This window comes from Geospiza fortis, unplaced genomic scaffold, assembly GCF_000277835.1.
Source record: "Geospiza fortis unplaced genomic scaffold, GeoFor_1.0 scaffold100, whole genome shotgun sequence".
In the NCBI taxonomy this organism is placed as follows: domain Eukaryota; kingdom Metazoa; phylum Chordata; class Aves; order Passeriformes; family Thraupidae; genus Geospiza; species Geospiza fortis.
Window position 1 is genome coordinate 900,164 of NW_005054350.1, and position 20,824 is coordinate 920,987.

At 35.4% G+C, this 20,824-nt stretch overlaps 1 protein-coding gene across 1 annotated transcript in view; it reads left to right on the forward strand.

The window, feature by feature from the left end:
- The window catches only part of TMX3 (thioredoxin related transmembrane protein 3), a 28,905-nt gene extending 19,546 nt beyond the window's left edge, over nucleotides 1-9,359 (forward strand). Inside the window, exons 13-15 of the mRNA XM_031058860.1 lie at nucleotides 2,620-2,749; nucleotides 4,890-4,931; nucleotides 7,634-9,359. Coding sequence (XP_030914720.1) covers nucleotides 2,620-2,749; nucleotides 4,890-4,931; nucleotides 7,634-7,657 — 196 coding nt within the window. The 3' untranslated portion in view covers nucleotides 7,658-9,359. The remainder of the gene's footprint in view (nucleotides 1-2,619; nucleotides 2,750-4,889; nucleotides 4,932-7,633) is intronic.
- Nucleotides 9,360-20,824: the final 11,465 nt, after the last annotated feature.

Sequence of the window (20,824 nt, forward strand, 5' to 3'; positions counted from 1 at the left end):
CTAGGAGCTTCATATGGACTCAAAAGCACAAGGTCTGTATTTCTGTAGAATGTCTGTAGATTAACACTTGATTTAAAAACAGTTCTCTCCATTAAGATTATGTGATTTGATTGAGCCAGTGCTTTATAATTGCCAAAAGTGAGACCTCCCTCACTTGCTTAATTGCTTCTCCTGTGCAGGCTCTTATGTCTGTCTGCTGAGCTCTTCCATCCTGTTTATCTGTCAGAAAAGTGTCTGGTTTTTTGTCTGAGTGAGTAGGGAAGTTATTTTGCTGATTCAACAATGTTTTTCCCTTCTCCTCTGCTGAGTACCAGCACGGATGTGCAGAGAAGTAGGGGAGGGAGATGAGATACCTGGGAGGAAGAAATTAAGGGAAAAAAGACAGAACTGCCACTTGGAGTGGTAGTGATTTAGTGGCAAGGTCTGTTCAGCTCGTTTGTTTCACTGAATCTGCAAAATACCTGATTATAGTATTTGTAGTATATGGAAAGTTCTGGTTTAAGTACTCACCGGCTTTTGATTATTTTCTAAACCCAGTGTGTACTTTTCAAGTATGAGTAGGAATTTGCAAAAGAATGCAGCAAATTATGTTCAAAGAAGTGGCTCGTCATGTGGCTACATGAATAATTCGAGTTTAAAAAAAAAAGTATTGCAACTGCTTCAGTTTCTCACCAGGTGGCAGTAAGTAGAAAGAGAAAAAATCTGAATAATGAGAAATGTATCACAAAACACTTTTTACTGTGCTAGATGCACATAGGAACAAATTCTGTTTTCTTTACAAAGGAAAAAATATTCTATGATTTCTGGGGATAGAATAAGACCCATCATAATAATAATAATGTTTGTGCATTATAAGAATAATGCACAAAAGAAGAAATCAGAATATTATGTATTTTAATTAAAATACATAATTTTACTTTAAAATGCTTTTCAGTATTTTGCTGAAAGCAAAAATACAGCTTTTTATAAGCTAAGGTGTATAATATCACTGTCAGTTATAGGTGTGTGTAGAACTCTGCTCTTGAAAGTAACACATTAAATGTGCTTTTGTAAACTTTTGTATAGCATAAAGAATGTGTACATGGAGGTTACCTTTCAGCTGCTCTACAACCAACTGCAAGAACATCAGTTACCAGACTGTTAAATGCAACAGAAACACTGCATCTAATTAATAAAACTTGTTCTGTTTTGCTGGAAGGACATATTTTGGCAGGAATTGGGAACTTGTTACCAGATGCTTGCAGAAACAGTGACTTGATTTGAGTGCCTTCTACTTAGGTTTCTTCTTTGTCCCTAGTAAGAAGAGAATAAAAATTTCAAGGGGAAATATTGTATTTATTGACTCTTACGTTGCAGGTTGCCTTGGTGTACAAAGTTGTGTTATTTGGTTGTTTTTTCTAAAGTTCCATTTAAAGGATGGAATTATTTTGCTATCCTTGTAATTGATTGCCCTTCAGCTTCAGTACTGGGAAGAGAGTCTGCACCTAAAATCTTTAAGTATTCAACTTTCTAGAAGTTCAGAAAATTGGCATATATTGTTAAACTTTTTCACTTTTAGGTTTGCATTTGAATTTAAATGAAAACCGAAAGCCCCACCTAAAATGTGAGGGAAAATTTAGGATCATTTCAGTGACTCCAAAGAAAAATGGGCATCTTGAGTAAATAACCAGTATTTTCATTAAATAATTTACTATGAATTGATAGCCACAGATAAGACTGAAATCATCATCAGTTTTACATGTATTACAAATGTAAATGGATAGGGCACATTAGACAAAGGTGAAAACTTAGAAAAACATGGTTTGCATTGCTTCTGCTGTGAAAGAAGTACTTGAATTCATTACTGGCAGAATTATAGAAAATTGATAAAGAATACAGGAGATCTTAAACTTGTTTAATATATTTAAATATTTCTTTTCGATCAGTGTACTTTTGCAGTATTAAAATTTCTTACCCTGATCTTATTTTGAATTTAGTACTATAGCAAGCAGAAGATTAAACTGGTTTGTGTCTAGAGATAAATGTTTTTTCTTTCCACTTACGATGTATGTGCACATGCACATGAAGGTTAACTGCTGAGTAATAATTCTTTAAAAACTCTGTTCCTCATAAACCATATCTAAAAGAGCTGTAGAAGAGCTATGCTTGGCATGGTTTGTTCTTTTGACTTGACCAGCAGATGTTGATTGGTAAAGGTGATCAGTTAGACAATGGTTGTATGGGATTAAATTTTTGAGTTACCCTTCTGCCTTTGTGAACTTAAATACTTAATGCATTTCATATACAAGGCTGCAATTTGTGATCTCTTGCTATTTGGAAAGTCATAAGGTACCTGATTTGCAGTTGCTTGGGATATGTAAAATGCTGTAAGCTTCAATAGTGTCACTGACACAGATGTGACTGAAAACAATATTAATGAGAAATGTGCCCATACCATTCATGTTCATACCATACCATGCCATACCTTTTCTCTTGCTTTCTTGTTTTTAAAGAATTACTATGAAGAGCACATATGAAGATTAATAGATTCCCTTTTGAAATGATGTAGGGATTATTTGAGTTGGAATATTTTATATGGTAGTTCTTTAAAAAGATAAACTGTCTGTTTTATGTTTTCAGTGACTTGACAATCCCTACTATTGTTGTATTGAATACCTCCAATCAGCAATATTTTCTACCAGATAGGCACATTGAGAGCACAGAAGACATGGTTCAATTTATTAACAATATCCTGGATGGTACAGCTGAAGTAAGTCTTCATAGTGGCTTGGAATATATTGGTTAGTGTTTATTTCCTTAGATGCTAAAGTAAGGAAAAAATTTTGTTACTCTGATAGATATGTGTGTGTTTAATATTCCTGTCCTGTCTTACTGTCTTGGGTGCTGTCACTGAATATGGGATTGTAAATTCTGGAGTCATGCTGTTTCATGTTGTACAAAGCAAGCTTTCTTTTGTTTATAGCATAATGGTAGGCAGCTTTTTTTGATATTCCTTTTACTGGTGCAGTTGTAAATGGAGAGATTTTTATTCATCTCCTGATTTGCATTAAATGCATTTGTTTAAAATAGTGAATGATAGTGCGTAATTGAACTGCACCCTTTCTTTTGGGTGGGAAATTAATAAATCAAATAGCTGGAGGAATTACAACTTCAGAGTCAAAAAACCAGTATTATACTTGCTTTGAATGTTAGAAATGGACACAAGCTTACTCCTCTCTGCTCTAAAACTAAAAAAGGGCTGTCTTTTGTTAAAACAGCAAAGTTAATTGGAATTGATGACTTGGATATTTTTTGAATATTTATTCCCTCAGTGTACTGTAAGTTGAGCAGAAAGCTATGTTGTGTGGATGAGGAAAGAGGTCATGGAGCAGAACTTTCATTTGTGCTTCTGGGGAAGGAAGGCTTTGCCACGAAGGGAGCTGATAGCTAATAATTTGGCTGCCTCCTGGGAGAAGCCTGTTTTTGGTTTAAGCTCCAATTGACTGTATATTGAGGGCTTCCTGTGTTAGCTGAATCCCACTTTATGTCTGTAGTTTTAGGTCATTGGCTGGTAATGGCAAATAATGCTGAAGATATTTGTCATATGGGGTTTATTTTGGTTTATTTAATCTGCCTGCTTGATGTAGAGCATGATATAGGTGGATTTATGTGCTGTTCAGGACTTTACTGGCCATGTTTTCCATTGCAGTGTGAGGGATATTGCTATAACTTGGTGGTTCTTTGTTCTTGAGTTCTCACTTTTTAAATGGTTTTTAAGTGCATTGAGTTATCAACATCAATTAGACTCTTAATTGTATGTCTCTTTCTGGTTGAAACAACAAATGTAATTGGTTTCTGTCTGTTTTTTTACTTGGAGAAGAATCATTTGTGATACCTTGTGTTTGTTGCTGTAGTGTCAGGTCTTTCTATCTTTTGTTTGCAGTATCTCAGCTACAGTGATTAAAGGTCAGTCTAAATTCACATCTCTGTACAATATAAAAATACAGGATATGACTTCATTTAAGCTGTCTATATTTAAGGTATCTCTAGACCTAAAATTGCGCTACTTTGGCTGCATTCTCTGCCCAAGAAATTGTGCAGCTCTTGAGGAATGAGAGTCTTCAAAATATGCTGGTAAACAACTAATTAGGATTTTCTGAACCACAGAGAAGTTTCTAAGAAGTCTGGCTTTCCCCTTTCTCTTCCTTGGGATTATACACCTGGATGATACTGTTATTCTGTAAGACTCTATAGGTAAATTTGTGCGAGTCATCTTTGGACTTCTTTTGCTGTTTGAGGGGTTTTTGGTCAGATCATGTGCTGATGAGTTGACTTCCAAATATGAGTTTCTCTGGCTACTCAAGGAAGGTGAAAGCTGGTCCTGTTCAGCAGATAGACTGTCTTTTGGTTCATGTAGTTATTTTGAACACTGCTGAATTAGGGGGCAGTGTAGGTACAGCCTGTCATTGCTTGACACAGGTTTTATTTATTACACGTTCATATCTTCTCTTTGCTTACTTCTTAGATGTTTCTACCTGTGCTGTCATAATCCATAAGTGGGTGTTCAACAGCTTCAGGAGAGTTCAGAAGAACTCTGCAGTTTTACCATTGTTACATGGGGACAGTTGCTAGTTTTAGTGTTTCTTTATTGTAGGAGAGAGACTGTCAGCCCATTGTCTAAGTTGACACTGATTGTTTAAAACAATTGTGAGAGACCTTTTCATGAGACTGCTGAATAATCTTTGTCCAGGCTTGGCAAGTGGGAGTGTCTGGGCATCGTGAGATGTAAGAATAATTACTTTTCATTTCCTTCTAAAGGGATTTAAGATTGCAAGGTCTGAAGAATGAACTTTTGGAATCATAACTGAAAAGTGTCAGCAGTTTTGACATGGTTCCATTTGAAATTTCAGGCACAGGGTGGTGATGGACTTCTGCAACGAATCAAGAGAATAATCTATGATGCCAAGTCTACTATTGTGGTAAGTTTTATTTTTCATTGAATTAGATAGTGCCCTTGTCAGTCAGGATACAAATACTTCCAGAGGAAGTATTTAAAAATATTTTTATATGAATTGTTTTATATTGTACCATATATTTAATGTAATATATAAAATAATATATATTGTGTATATACTATAGGTATATGTATAGGTTTAAGCCAAGTGAAATTCTTGATTAAAGTTTTTAATAATATGTGTGATAAATATTCAACATATCTCAGTTTGTTCATTTTTCACTGCTTTTCTGTATGCCTGACATGTATTTTAAGGGATAGAAAAGAGAATTCAAGGTCATTTCCTTGACCCTTTTGGCATCCTTTCCTGAAACTGGGTACCACTTCATTGTTCTGAGAAATGTTAGATTTTTGTTTAATTACTTAGAGCATAAGGGGATTAAATACTACTCTTTGGGTAGTTTTAAAGCAAACATTTTTACTATCTTTCCCCTAAGTTAATTATGCTTAACAAAATTTTGTTGGGAAGATATACACAAATCCATTTCTTTTCTTGTCCTACACAAGCAAATAAACCTATGTTGTGAATTTAAGTTGAAAGTCACTTGCTTTTAAATGAGTGTCTTCCAAACTTCTGTGAAAGTAGTGTTTAGCCACCAGTTTCTGAAACCATTGGTTCTTCTTCCTGTGCCATTAAGCTACTCCTCAACGGGAAGCTCTCTAGAATTTGTCTGCAGACTAATTTTTGACAATGAGGCACAAGTAAGAGGTGAAACTTTTTTCTTCAAAGTGGATTTTAATGCTCTTAGAACAATTGTTTCTAAAACTTCAAAGAATGCATAGGATATGCAGTTGGCATGTAAACATTAACTAACCCAGTGCAATATTGTAATACTGAACTTGTGTCATTTTTTATGAACTTATAGTAGAAATTGCTGAAGGTGAGGTCTCCTTGCCATTTTTGCAGAAGAAAGCAAACAGATGAACCTTATTTCTGTTGCTTTGTGGGTTTTTTTATAATAAAACCCAAACCAAACAAGCAGAAAAATCAAAATAATGCATGCATTAGGACGAGAGGACAGAGTCTTGAGTTGTGCCAGGGAAGGTTTAGGTTGGACATTAGAAAGAGGTTGTTAACAGAAAGGGTGATTGGGCATTGGAATGGGCTGCCTAGGGATGTGATGGGGTTCACCATCCCTGGAGATGTTTAATAAAAGACTGGATGTGGCACTTAGTGCTGTGCTCTTGTCATAGGTTGGACTTGATGATCTGAAAGGTCTTTTCCAACCTAGTTGATTCCACGATCCCTCTAAATAACACTGATTTTCATTTTGGATGTTTTTTGAATAAATACACAGAGTGATAAGAGAAGTAATGCAGTAACTTTCTATATTCATTGAAAGTGGTTTTTACTTTCTATTTCAACAGTCTGTGTTCAAGAGTTCACCACTGCTGGGATGCTTTCTCTTTGGGTTACCCCTGGGGGTCATCAGCATCATGTGTTATGGAATCTGCACAGCTGATACAGAGGGAGAGGTATTTGAGCATGAGGGAGCCAAAAAAGAAAGTGGTGATCGAGAGCTCACAGATGAAGGCAGTGAGGAAGAACAAGAGGAGGAAAAGAATGGAAAATACACAGAACTTTCAGATGGAGAGCTTAAACAGAAAGACATTATGGAAAAGAAAAAAGACTAACTTGTTTAGCAAGAGAATTCTCTAGAATTTCCAAATAGACTTATTTATTGGCAGTTGTCATTTATTGGTTGTCTTCATGAAAGAGGATCATTTTATCTGCATAATGGTAGTTTTGATTTGCATGTATTCACATTTTCTCAGAAATTGACAGAAAAAAAATGGATGTTCTCTTAATTGTCATTAGTAGATTAACAAAGAGCCATTTAAAGTGAAGAAATTTTCAGGTACAGTTCTATACCATTTTTGTAACAGTTTTGAATTGTTCATTTCCAGAACAGAGATAATGTTACTTAACCTTACTATATGTGATGAACTGCTACTAATATAGCCCAGCTATGCACTGATTCATATAAAATTAAAGCTGAAAACAAGGAAAAGTTAAGAAAGCTGTAAAGTGTTTTAGAGCCTGATAGCTGAAGACAACTTAAAAGTATCCTAAGATGTGACATGTGCTACCTGTCGCACATTAGTATGGGAAAAGAAAAACAAAACCAAAACAACAAACTTTTCTATTTCCTCAAATTAAATGTAAATTTTTGGGAATTGGAGGACCGTTCTACCATAGCAGTCAAGAATGTTTACTAGATACAGAATATGGGAATTATATGCTGTTTATTAGTGCTTTAGCAGCTAAAAATATTGGAAAATTATGTTAAGAACATGATTGCCTGGTAATTACTTTCTGTGAGTGCTTGCACACTTAGAGTGCAAAAGATCTGTAAGATTTCTGAATCTACAACACAGCTTGATAAAGGAAGACATCAATATGAACACCTTCTGACTATTTGTATAATTCTCTAATGACAAGCTTTTTGAATGGTGTTTATTTATTTTACAGTGTATACTTGAGATTGTTATATATCTTTGAGATAGGTAGTTTTGTTTGAGACTGTTACCTACTCTGTTGGAGGGAGTTAATGAAGCTTAATATTAACATTGATAAAAATTGATCAGTATAAAGCATGTTTGTTACTTGTTTCATCATAAAAGCCACTTTTAATACAAATCTGTGACTGCAAAAAGGACTAATTTGTGTCCAGGGCTAAAACTTTCCAGTCATAAGCTATAAAGCAGCCTTTGGCATCAAGGTCATGAAAAGTACCACAAAAACAAAACTTATATTACTCCACCTCAAACTATTCATGATGGGTTTTTAAATTTTATTTCTCTTTTTTTTTAAGGGCATATTACTGTATCATACAAAATATTATGTCCTCCTTATAAGGCAGCTTGATCTCATAAGAAATTCCTATTTAGTGCTACAGCACTAAATTAAGGAATTTTAAATAGTAACCACGAATAAGCTTAAATAGACAAGTTCTATGTTTGAGTAAATTTGATGATGCTGTAGAATTATAACCAGGGAAAATGTATTGCATTCTTTTTTCCTGTAGGAAAGAAACTTGTTTCTTCTGTTCAAGTAGCTTGGTAACAGCTGGCTTCAGGTTGCCATGCAGAGTACCTTAAGTAGATCTCTGACTCGAAAGATTTTGGTTATCAAACAGTATAAACAACATGTAAAGAGATTAGGAATTTTTTCTTAAAAATTCCCTGTCTGATTATGAATACAAACCTTTTCCTTTTTGAAGGAAAGATTATAAGTGTGGTCTTAGAACTCTGAGTAGCAGGTATCTGATACGGTTTTTTCCCATTTTTTTGTTTTCTCTGTTTTCTTTATATGAATTGCCTTTTTTCATTTTTCTCATTATAGCCAGTTGTACATAGTGACTTGAGTTTTCTTACTATTGTTGAGGTTTTATTTTTTTGGTAGAACCTTTAGGAGGTGTAGGTTTATCATATACATGAGGAATAGGTGCTTAAAAATGTGTTTAGAAAGGGGTATTTTTTTTAACGGCATTGAGCTCCTGAGCAGTTTATTGAAAAATATTTTTAAAATCACTTAATGAAAAACTTGTAAATTTCTTTGGACTTCTGCACAACTCAGTGCTGATTAGTCAAAATGTAGGACTATTAAGGCAGTAGTATGTTTTCTTTGTCTCTTAAGATTTCAGTACAGATCAGTTGCATATTTAATGTTGGCTCAGGCTGGAAACCTGCAGCATTTGACTTAATAAAAAAACCTGAAGCGGTCACTGGAACTGTACTGTTCCTACTCTGGAGTGTAATGAAAAGAAGAAAAAATGCCTGAGTTCTGCTGCACTGCTAAGAACTGTTTCAACGTGGAGCCTTCTTTTTTTGTAGTTATTTTTGTTTATGTTTATAGTCAGTAGTAGCCAGTTGACTAGCTGGGAAGTATTCTGAGATGTGGACCTGAATAATGATAAATACTGTGGTAGAAATGGATCACACTGGGATCTGTTCAAACTGTAGCACTTAATAGCTGGAGTTAGGAGGAAAGCCTGTGTGTCAGTCACTTCTGAACTCTAATATCTATCAGATGTGTGCTGAACTGTTGAAAATTAGACTTGAAATGTACTGCTGTTTTCATCAAATCCTTCCCCCAGCTACACTGAACAAGTCATGGGGAGAAAGAAAGGGAGACAGGTCATATACTGGGTGTCAGAAGTGATGTGAAATTAAGGTGTTTGCTGTGGTCACTCAAGTAATCTAGAATGCTGTCTGAGGAGGGGCATTTTATTTCTTTTCTTCAGTCTCTAGAGGTTTCTTAAAGCAACTTCACTGTAATAACTTCGGATTCATAAAATTATGCTGCTTTTTTAAGTCAAGTGTAAGCCTTTTGTTTTTCTGTAATAAAAAGGATTTTAAAGAGCTTGTTTCCTTTGGATTAATTTACAGCGTCAAGCTTAGATGTTACATGTTGTGTAGGAGGCTGTTTCCTGGGATGTTTGTACTTTAGGCCCCCAGTCATGCAGTGCAGAAATGCAGCTGTTATTCTGCAGGATTGTGAAAATAGTCTCTAGAGGTAGGAGTTTGCTTGTCTGTGATTTAGGGAGCACTCTAGCAGTGTCACACAAATGAATTTCTGAAAAAGCAGCTTTAAAATACCAGACCTACAAGTTTCTGTAGCAAAGAGAACCTGAGTTAACCTGTCCTAGCTTACATTTCCTTCTGGAAGCACTTGAGTAGTCCTGGCACTTGGACGTGCTCAGTTTCATGCTGCTTCATTGTTTACCTGGGCTGCTTTAACAGCTCTTGTCCACACTGTGGTGCTCACTGCTTAAAGGACAGGAGGATGGCACTCTCAGACATCTGATGTGATGAAGATGGCACAAAAGTGCTTAATTCTCATGAAGTACTTAAGTAAAAGGTTCAGCTTGCTCTGTTTCTGTCCAGAACTAATTTACCCTATTCCTCTTTCGTCAGCATGTTTGGAGAAGCAATTGTATTTGGAGGAGGGGGAGGGTGGAGGATTGTTCTGTTGACAGCCAAAAGCTCAGGTCAGTGAAAAGGGTGCAAAACCAGAATGTATTTCCCTTAAGCAGTTGAAATCTGAGGCTACATATATTTCAGGCTGTATTATCCTGTGACAGACTGGTACTGGCTCTCAAATCTTCTCAGGGAGCAAAGCCACTTTCTGCAGTTTTGTTCTCATCACTGAGCACATCTAACAGATCGAATCACACTGAGCTCTGGCACCTGACATTGCTGGAACCAACAAAGACAATTTTGACAGTATTGTGCTGAATGCTTTGTTGGGCTCCTGGGAGGTTTTCCTAAGCTGTCTAGGCAGTGTACGTGTTCCTGAAACAATTCTCTGATTTCTGAAATTTTAACCATTTTAAAGTATTACTGTGAATATATATACAGTTTACTGACATAAAGTAAAGGATACATAGACTACAAGTATTTTACATAAACCATTTTTGAATGGAGAATTGCGGCAATAATAATATTCAGCAATAAAACCTTTGAAGAGAAGCAAGGAAACCTCTAAGGGAATTACTAGTGAGAGGAATAGAATTGCTTTGTAGTTCAGTTGCAAGATTGGCATAGACTTCATGTGGGTTGATGACTGTCCTGGCCAAAATGGTGGGTGGTTTTAGGCTGTCTTGAGTTAAGAGATGGAAGCTTTGCTAAGCTCTATGGCTTACACATGAAGGGATGAAAATGGAATGGAAAAAGGAATGGAGGAGGGCCATATGTTTTCATACCATTGTCTTGTGCTATGAGCTATGTTTAACATAAACTCCCACTGGTATGCATGTAAGTCCTACCAAAAGAAATCTTCCATTCTCTACTTACTGTGCAGAGAGCCTTTGGCTGTTAAATTTGCCTGCCATACCATGAGTACCATTACTACCAAATCAAGGTTATTTGTGGAAGTTTTTGCTGTTTCTCCACAGAAATGTACACCCCAGGTTACTCAAGATACCTTAATGGTCATCATTTGTTGATCTGAACCCCAGCTCTCTTTTGTCTTAGGTTGCTACACCTCTACTTTAAAGGAATGACACTTTGTAGCGTTCTTAAATTTGTGCTAAGGTGGCAACTTGTAGTCTTAATGCTTTCAGGAATTGAAGATCTAATCAATAATGTAGGATGTGTATTTTCATCTTAAAGAAGTGGCTTGGGTTTTTCTAAATTAAAAAAATACATATATTGCAATAGAGGCTGCAATTTTATTCTCTTCACTTGAATAGCAAATGTTGACTCTTAATCTAAAATAGACAATATGCTGTTCATAGACTGTTAAAACTTTGTCACAACACTAAAAGAAAACAAAAAGACTTTATGACTTCAGTACCTAAGTTTTTAATTCCCTCCAAAGTAATTCTTTTTTACTTTTGCCATTGAGTCGTTTTTGCTTGGAACTGATTGTAACTTTTCTGTTAATCTTTTTTTTTTCTTAGCATGCTTTCATGAAAGCATTTGTTTGAATATTGTGACAGCATACTGTACTTGAAAACTTGCAATGCAGACTGGTGATTTAGATGGCCACTAGGTAATTTTGTTCATTTCCTCTCTGCTTTTGTAAAATATGTCTTTTTTGATCTTAACTTTGCATATTGGGCCAGTTGAGCTGCTTCTCCTTAGTGCTTCCTGCAGGATCAGACAATTCACTAAACATAGCCTGCTGTCCTCAGGTCGGTGTTATAATCTACTCAGTAACATTTTCTGAAAGCAGACTAAAGCTGAAATAAAATGAAATCCCTGTACAGATACCACTATCAAAATATCAGAGTGTTTTTGTAAGACATTTTTGAGATTATTTTGTCAACAAACTGTTAAATCTTCAAATATCAGAATAACTTTCTGAACAGAATATCTGGTAGAACAGGAGATACTTCAGCAAAACAATGGTCCTATGGTAGACTGCCTCCTAAAGGGTGTAGATGGTCTGTAGAGAAATACAAAGTTTCTAGGAATAAAATTCTACTGTGAAAAGAAGAGATCTTCTTTACATAAAGTGGAAGAAAGGTAAGGCTTCCTTCTTTTCAGTCACTATGAAAATTAAATGTAAGGGTATTTCCTGCAGAAGATGGGAGAAATACTTGTTGGCCCAGACAAGCCCTTGACAATGCATTAGTTGCTTCTAAGATGGAGGAAGAGATAAACTGCCGTCAGCAGATTTAACATCTAAAAGCTGTGTCTGGCTCCTGGTGGATAAAATAATTATAAATTATGCTGTGCCTTCATGCAAAATTGTGCTTTATGCAAATAAACACTTGAAAATTGAGCTAAACCTTGAGATGGCATTGTCATGGTACATATCTTTCCTTTTGCTTTCCTATCTTTTAAAAATACCTTTTTTAAAAACAAATGCAGAATGATTACATGTTTTTAGTCTTCATGGCTCATTTATGAAATCCCCAAATGCTTCAATTCCATCCAAAAATGTGGGTTACAAGAGATGGTTCAATATATTGTGGTGTTAACTTAAGATTTATCTGATACTACTGTGAGGTAAGAAGATCAAAAGTGTTTTGGAGTGGGTTGAAGAAGAGGTAGTATTTTTTTAAAGGTACATAGAAGTATTGTGTCAGTTCCTTTGACAGACAGAAATACCAGAATATGAAAAGTTCCTTTTTGGGTCTTTGAGGAGCTGGGACCTTCTTGTATCACTTTGTCATGATTTAAAATAGAAGGATTTCCAGCAGAGGGAGGGTAAGTAATATTAGATTTCTAGAACAGGATTTAAATGAAGATATCAATCTGGAACATAGTGTACTTCTGTTTTTACACATTGCATATGTGTTGTTATAGTTTAAGTGGTCTGTCTTAGGAAAGCTGTCAGTGCGTTAATGTGAATCTGTGTTGGGTTTTAGTTTCCAGAGAGCACCTGGAATTCAAGCATAATTCAGAAGCACGGGGTTCTTTCTGTGGGCTGTAGCTGCCTCAGCTTCAGATGTCAGAAATTTAAATGCTAAGATACACTAAAAATAATACTTTGAGTTACTCACTTAGCTTTGCAAAGTCTCAAGCCATGTGAGGAAAATTAATCCAACTCAGGCATTGTGTGTTAGCTAATGGAGATTATCTGATTATCTGTGATTTAAACAATCTCAAGAAGAGAAGTTGCAAGCCTTCTTTTGGTTTCACAAATGGTGGTTATGAGGTGGGAGGAATTTTGCATGCTGACATCCTTAACTGTTATATCTAAAAGGTGTGATCTTGGCTAGAAATGTGCAGCAAGGCTCATAAGAGAATGAAGTTTGCAATGACAGCTAAAGGTATGGTGATCTTGAAGACTATTCCTCATGTTTAGCTGCAATGGAAGCTAGGAAAGAGTTGTAAAGTAAACACATAATAAAATAATGAAGCTTGTAATATCCATGTTGAAATGATATGCTACTCTACCATGCCAGTCATCTTTAAAGAGTGTTAGTAAGCCTGTGGTTGTGTCAGGATATGATGCACCTTGTTGGTAAGAAAAAGGGAAGTTTCCACAGCCCTGGCAGTTCTTTTCACTTCTTCCCTTTGGAAGAAGGGATACCTCTGTGCTGACCCTTGGTGTGAATTAGCACTGCTGATGTCCAAGCCAGTGGCTTTTCTCACACCATTTCCCAGGAGCAGGAGCTTGACTGCACAAAGCAGCGTCTCTGGTGAGCTGCAGCTTTGTAGCCTGTGCCACACAAATGTGGGTCACCCCATGATGGTTTTCAGAAAGAATTAGGAGTTGGCCACTGTGAACAGGAGCCAGAAAAGTGGTGGAAGCAGAGAGTTTAGGAGCCCCAGCTTTGACCCCCAGGATGTGTGCTGCTGCAGACAGCTTTAATGGCCATCTGAAGGCACAGGGGAAAGGATGCTCTACACACTTCAAAAAGTCATCATTGCATTGCTGTGATGATGTATCATAACATGAGGAAGAATACATGAGGTGCAGAGGTGAGCAGACACAAAAGCCTGTGGGCTGTTTCCTCTGCTCAGGCCCATGCATGCTTGTTTGAAGCTGGGACAAGGCCACTCTGTTTTGGGGACAGCAAGTTCATGATCATAGACAGAGGCTGGTCTGTGCCTGTTGATCCTTGGGCAGTGAATTTGCCCTGTCATGTTTCAATTAGAGTGTAGACATGCCATGGAGCATTAAGTTCAGTTTCTGACCATCTTCCTTTGACGTGAAGTGCAGTTTTAAGTGAGTTGCTTAGGCCAGTTTCATTATACTGCAACTTTAATGACAGTGCTGGCTTAAGGAGTTTCTATCCTCATACCTTTGTAGGCTGTCCTTCAAATTATGGCCAGGCAAGCTATTGGAAAAGCAGTGCTGTGAGTGGAGCAATGAAGTGATCCAGGTGAATACAACTCCTTGGACAGAACATTGTGGCAGTGTATGAGAGAGCAAGAGTTTGGAGGAAGCAGCAGATGGGGGAAACATTTTAATGGTATTTCATGACAAGCTGGCTGTGCTGACTTGGATATTTATTTTGCCCTCTACTTGCTTCCTCCAGAAACCAAAGGTGATTTGGCCATGTCCTTACAATGAAGGAACTGTGGGTTGCTATTCCAAGATCCCTCTTTCAGTGGTGAAGTAAAATTGTTTGTAATGTCTCTTAACTTCTCCTTTCTAGGAGAGAGTTAAAATGGAAGAAGAAAAATCTGAAGCCTTGTCATGTTAGCAAAATGCATCTTGCAAGGGATGTAACTGGGTAAGAGTGGGATGTACAGAGTATAACTGTGGGGAGTCACTGTCACAGGGATAAGATGACTCACTGGGTTACACATTTGTAGACAAATTCTGCTTTAAAGCTCTGCATGTGCATGTCAAACCTTTAGAGGCCTGAAGTCTGAGTCCAGACTCGGCAATCTGTTTCATTTGTGCATGACTACTTATGCAAATAACCAAGAGAAGCAGGAGCTAAATTATAAGAAGGAACAGGATTTTCAGACTTGCATTTTAAAAGAAAAATTTGTTTCATGTATAGAGAAAACATCCTTTTATTCCTATAAAGGAATTCTAGACTGATCCATGTGGCATGTAGCAATTACAAAATTTTTTGGTATAATTTTCTGTATGAGAATCTAAGATGTTTATGAGCTGGATAGATTTAAGGACTATTGCAAGAGAAGGTCAAATGAAAATCTCAAATGTGTGAAATGCTTTATTTTGGAAACACTTTCCAAGTTAGATGAGAACAATGTGGTTGTAACCTTGAAGAAGCAGAGGAGACAGTACCAAAAGTTATTTATTTTATATTCCTAGTAACTTGACAGAAGAGCAGAAAGCACCTTTAACTAGCAGTGGCCAGAGATGTGTGCTGACCGCTCTTTATGACTGAAAAAACCACTTTCTTCAACCAGATGATCACTTGCCTGTTATATCTAGCAATTTATTCTGATTTCTTTCACTTCTTTTTCCCATTGCTCTAATTTTCTTTGTCTCTTTTTGTATTTTGCATTTCTATTCTTTTACCATCTTGTTTCCCCTGCCTTTTCCCAAGCCCTTTTTTTCTTTTCTTTTTAATCCCTCATTATTTCCCTTCCTGTATAATAGCAGGGATAAATATACATTAAAAACAGATAACACTGTTTATATTTTGTAAATAGTTAGAAATCAGGCTACTGTGTGACCTCTCACATTCTTTCATAAGATTTTGTTTCCTTAGTGGTCCAACATGCTCAACATTCTAGTATTGCTCATTAACTATGACTGGCTCAGTAGAAAATAATGGGCTATTTTATTATTAAAATAAGATTAAAACTTGTTCCAGGTAACTTGCAGATTTGAGATTGAACAGATTTGTATGCAGTACAGAAAACATATTGTCTTTGAAATTTTGCTTAGGAATTACCACATTCCACTCCTATATTTAGAAAACTAGAATTTTATATTTGCTCCTTTTGAATTTTTGCTGCACTTAATGCAGGATTTAAGGCTTCCCTTCAAACATACAGATAAGCATTTGCTGATTAGCTTTATCTTGAACTTGGATGATAAACATGGTCTTGCAATCTATTTTCTTCCTAGGCTTTTATTAATTTCCACGATTATTGTACAAACAAACATATCTGCTACTCTTGGTGTTCATATAGTTAATCTTAGTATCAGCAACTGATGTCCTGTTAATTAGATGTATGCAGAGCATATATTTTCCAGATTTAAAAAGCAATGTAGACTTTCGGGTTTTTTCTTCAGAGTCTTTTTCTTTCCTCCTTGTCTCCTTTTTTTATAGTTTTGAGTGGAATTTAAAGAAAGGAGATGATGTGATCTAGAAGGGAATAATTTTAATGCACTGGAACAGTGTCTCTGGAAAATACAATGGTTACTTTTGAAGAGTTGATGTTCTCTTGGCAGAACTATTTTAACTGAGCAGAACTAATGTTCTTTGTTTTTCCAGGCTGCTGTAATGGTGCTCTGGTTCTCAAATAGTCAAGGTGTGTTCATGGAGACCTCTTCTCCTTCCTCTTCTTTGTTAGCATAGATAGAAGCAGTCTACCTTAGAAACAAACTACTGTGTCCTGTGCAATTGATAAACCACAAGGATAGTTCTCAGAATGAAAAGATCTCATTTCCCCAGTTTGAGATATGACCAGTGCTTGTGTAGCATTTACAAGAATAATTCCCAATTAGTCCAAATATTTTATTCTTGAACAGAACTATAAGATCTCTGTAGATTTTTCAAATGTTTCTACCACTGTAGTTAATTACCTTTTTGCAAGGTTTTTTTTTTTTTCGTGAATTGCTTCTTTGACAGTGGTATTGTGTTAGGAAACTTCTAGTTGGGCAAGCCCTAAATTTGTGTTCAAGCTACAGGACTGCAACAGGAAAAATGATGATTCGGCAAATGCTGTCTTGTAGAATGCAACCCCCAAACATCACAAAAGTTAATTTGCCTGTATTCATTAACTCTTAGGATTCAGACTGCTAGTTAATGTAAGTATCTGTGTCTGCTGCAATGAGCTGAAATGTTCAATTTTTTTATGGTGCTGTTTAGGCTATGCCACACCCCAAGTCTCTCAGAAAAAATTCAATTAACTTGGTACTGCAGCACTGTACTTGAGGTCTGGTAAACTGTGGTTTCTCGAAATATTTGAACCATGATCCTGGGAGATAAAAGACTAAGGTAATATGTAACCTAAACAGAAGTTTATCTACAGATTCTTCAAAGCAAAATAATCTCTCCCTTTCAAATTTCTAAAATACTACTGGTTGAAACAGAATTCTAAACTAATACACTTCACTCTCATTGCTTTTACATTCCATTTAACAATCAGCATCTTAATGCTTTTCTAGATTAAGTTGCTGCATAATGGTAAATAATCTAAATTTATAATTATATAGACTCCATATAGCTACACATTTGTATGAAATGTCTTTATATGTGAACAGTGGAAGCATAGGAACAATTGAACTTCCTTTAAAACTGAAAATCCCAATGAGAGATAAAATGTAAAACTTCAAAGTAAATTTGTCATTAATAAAATAAAATTTTATACCTAGAGGTGTAAGTGTTACACAGGTAAAAATTATAATATCCCTATTTAAATAAATATCTACATATTTTCAGTTTGATATAGTCATATGAGGGCAATATTAAAGCATCATTTAATTATCTATTCTTTAAGTCTTCTGAGATTCAGGAAAAAATCACACAAATGAATAAAAAGCAAAAAAGATTATAACCGTCAGTCATTTGCATAATTCAATTTTCTAACAGCACATGATTCAGTTACTAGGGAGATAATTAGAGAAAATATAGATTCCCCATCCCCACCCCTAAAAATACTTTTAGAATGCCATGGGAACATCTCTGTAGATAACACTTCAAATTTTTTAACAAAAATTTAGACAATACTGGACAATTGCTTGTGGATTTCAAGTCCTAATCTTCTAGCCATTTCTCTCTGTTAACATGGTAATATAAGTAAATACCAAGTCTCTAAATCTGTGTGTTCTTAATGTGGGATCTTGATTATTAAGAGCTTAAACCAGTCCTCCTAGCTCAAGACAGCTGCAATATAATGGAATATTTAAAAGTATTCAATTGGGGCAAAAAAAAAAATAGCAAAGAAAAAAAAGAAAATTCAAATAATAATGTTTTTAAGTCTTTTCCTTTAATGTTTTCTCTTTGCAATGTTCTGACATTCATTCATGATCCCCACCTCTCAGAAGAGTCACTTTGTGACTCTTTAGTTAAAGTCAACCAATAAAACCCAGAAGTGACTTTTAATGCTTTATGTTTGAAAGTAATTGGTCAGGAGTTTAAATAATTTATATAATTGGTCAACTGGTCAACTGGTTTAAAATTCTAACATATATATTTAAGAGAAGGACGATTGTCAGTTAAAAATCCTGCTACTCAAAAGGGACTACATTGCTACAAGGAATCACAGGTTTGATTCAGCTCTAAAATAGTTCCATGTGTATAAGTTATGATTGAGTCAAAGTTGTAATATTAGTTGTAGAGCTAAATTATCTGCTGCAAGCCGTTTGCATGATTTTTATAAACAAGTTTTCAGAAATGCTTTGATTACCCACTTCAGCTGCCTTTTGAGTAATCCAAAATAATACCTTTCTGTAGAAAAGTTATGCACCTAAAATGGTGAAAATTTGAAAATTACTTTGCTGTGCTATTCCAAGTGGGCTTACAAAATGTCAATGATGATGCTATTTCCAAACCAAAGAAAAGAAAAAAAAACCTGAATTCAACCCTATTTTTCTTTTTTTCTGAAGCATCACTGCTGTAACTCCATGCATTTGATTTTACTGTCATGACTCATCCATGAATATGCTATTTTTCTCCATGCTGGGATACTCTTCAGTAGTCTGTATTTGGGACAGAGGAAGCAAAATAAAATGGGTTATATTTAGATGTTTGTTAAATTTAGTATCTTTCTCCTCATACAAATTCTACTCAACTTTAGTATGTGAAAATATGCATTTCTAATATGAAGATACTCTGTCCTGTTCTGGAAACATTTCTTACGTGGTGCACTACGGAATTGTCACAGAACTGAATTTCTGGGACTCTTACACTATATTTTCTTCTAAAATGCAACTTTTAGAGCCATCTACCAACTTCTTTTTTTTCAAATATACTTCAAAACACTAGAGTGTGAGTTCTTTTTCTGAGTCCCCAATAGCTCAATATGTAAGATATTTAGGCAGTTCTTCACCAAAAGAATGGAGTGCCAGTTTAAAGGAAGTCGAGAGCCTCATCCATGTAGGTGCCTGAATGCTCTTTATAAACATGTCTTAGGTCTGCATCATGCTGATAATAAATGTTAGCTACTTTGGCAATCTGACCATAAACTTTGTATGATTTTTGTGTAGGAGCTCCTGGAAAGACCATGAAAACTTTTAGTCTCTGTGTGACCCCCAATATTTTCTACTTTAATGCTTGTTTTCTGTGCCTCTTTCACTAATAAGAAAAAAAAGAAGAAATCCCCAGGGGACTGAACAGTGCACTAGCTGAGATATGATTACACTTTGCCTATTTCTTTTGTAATAGTTAAGTAACTAATCAATGGTGGGCAAATAAGTCATCAAATAATTCAAAATATGCCTTACTTGGCTACATATTTGCACTTCTGATATAACAAATAGTTTGTATTTTATCATGACATTTTTTTGAAAAAGGTCTTTTATTCCAGTTGTGTTTAGATTACTTTTTAAGCTATGTTTTATGATGATTATTAATAAAATACGAGAAATTATATTCCAACTTATACTATAGCAAGCACTCATTTTTTTAAATACGAATGCATTTTTTCTCTTTTTCTCTTTTATTTTTTTTAAGTAAACTTCCTAATCTATTTAAATTTGTCTCAAGGAAAAGTCATTCAGGTTAATAATATGTCTAGTAAGGAATAATGCTTTATTTCTGTCACTTTTACCTACTCTTTTTTCTCCAAGAATTTCTGTATATATTTTTTAATGAACTTGAAAGACTAAACTGAGTGTTTCAGAAAGTTAACTTGCCAGATATAGCCAAACTTGAGTAAATTTTATATCATACTGATGGATTGCCAGAACAGATACTTTTGAAAGGTCAGTTCAGTAGCAGGATACAGATTTTAATACAGATTTTTCATTATATAAACAAGGATTGATATATGAACAAGATAAATTGGTATCAATGAACACTGAAGTGCAGGAAAGAATGATCAAATTTTCAGCAGATTATAAATGACTTTATAAATAAAGTATAGCTGGCTTATAAACAAATGAGAATGGTTCATAACTTTGTCATGATTTCCACCAAGTCATAAAGACTAATTGAATATGTAAGGGAAGAACCATGCGAAAAATATATTTTGGTCTGGGGTATAGGCAGACTTTGAAGAATGTATTGGATTTACTTATTTAGAAGGTCTAATAAATCTGTTTCTCAATGTGGAAAATCTACAGGAATTTTCAACACAAAAGGGAGGAAATTGAGTAACAACATGGATTAGAAAACACTGGTAAACTGTATATGTGTACTAATATAATATGGGATTTATAATACATATATTCCATTAAAAAATGGTTAAAGAAAAATACTGCCATAATGGCAAACAAGCTCTGAGATCCAGATCAGCCCTGATGTTTTCCTAGATTGGAAGCTCCTTGATGTCATAATGAAAGCAGTGGAATTTCAGTACAAATGTGTAACCTGTTCTGCAAGAGTGATCTGTTGACGGTGGTAAATGACAAATGTTAGATAGACGTGCTCTTGAGGTGCTGCCGGCCTGTTCCTTCTGTGCACGAGGCTTCTATAATGTGTTTGCCATTCCTTACGCACAGCTAAATGGGAATATCCCTATAATTACAGTTTTGTGTGTCATCAAACATCTGAAAAAATATATATCTCTGGTTATTGTGTTGGGATTAAACCATGGCTCTGTGTTATTAGC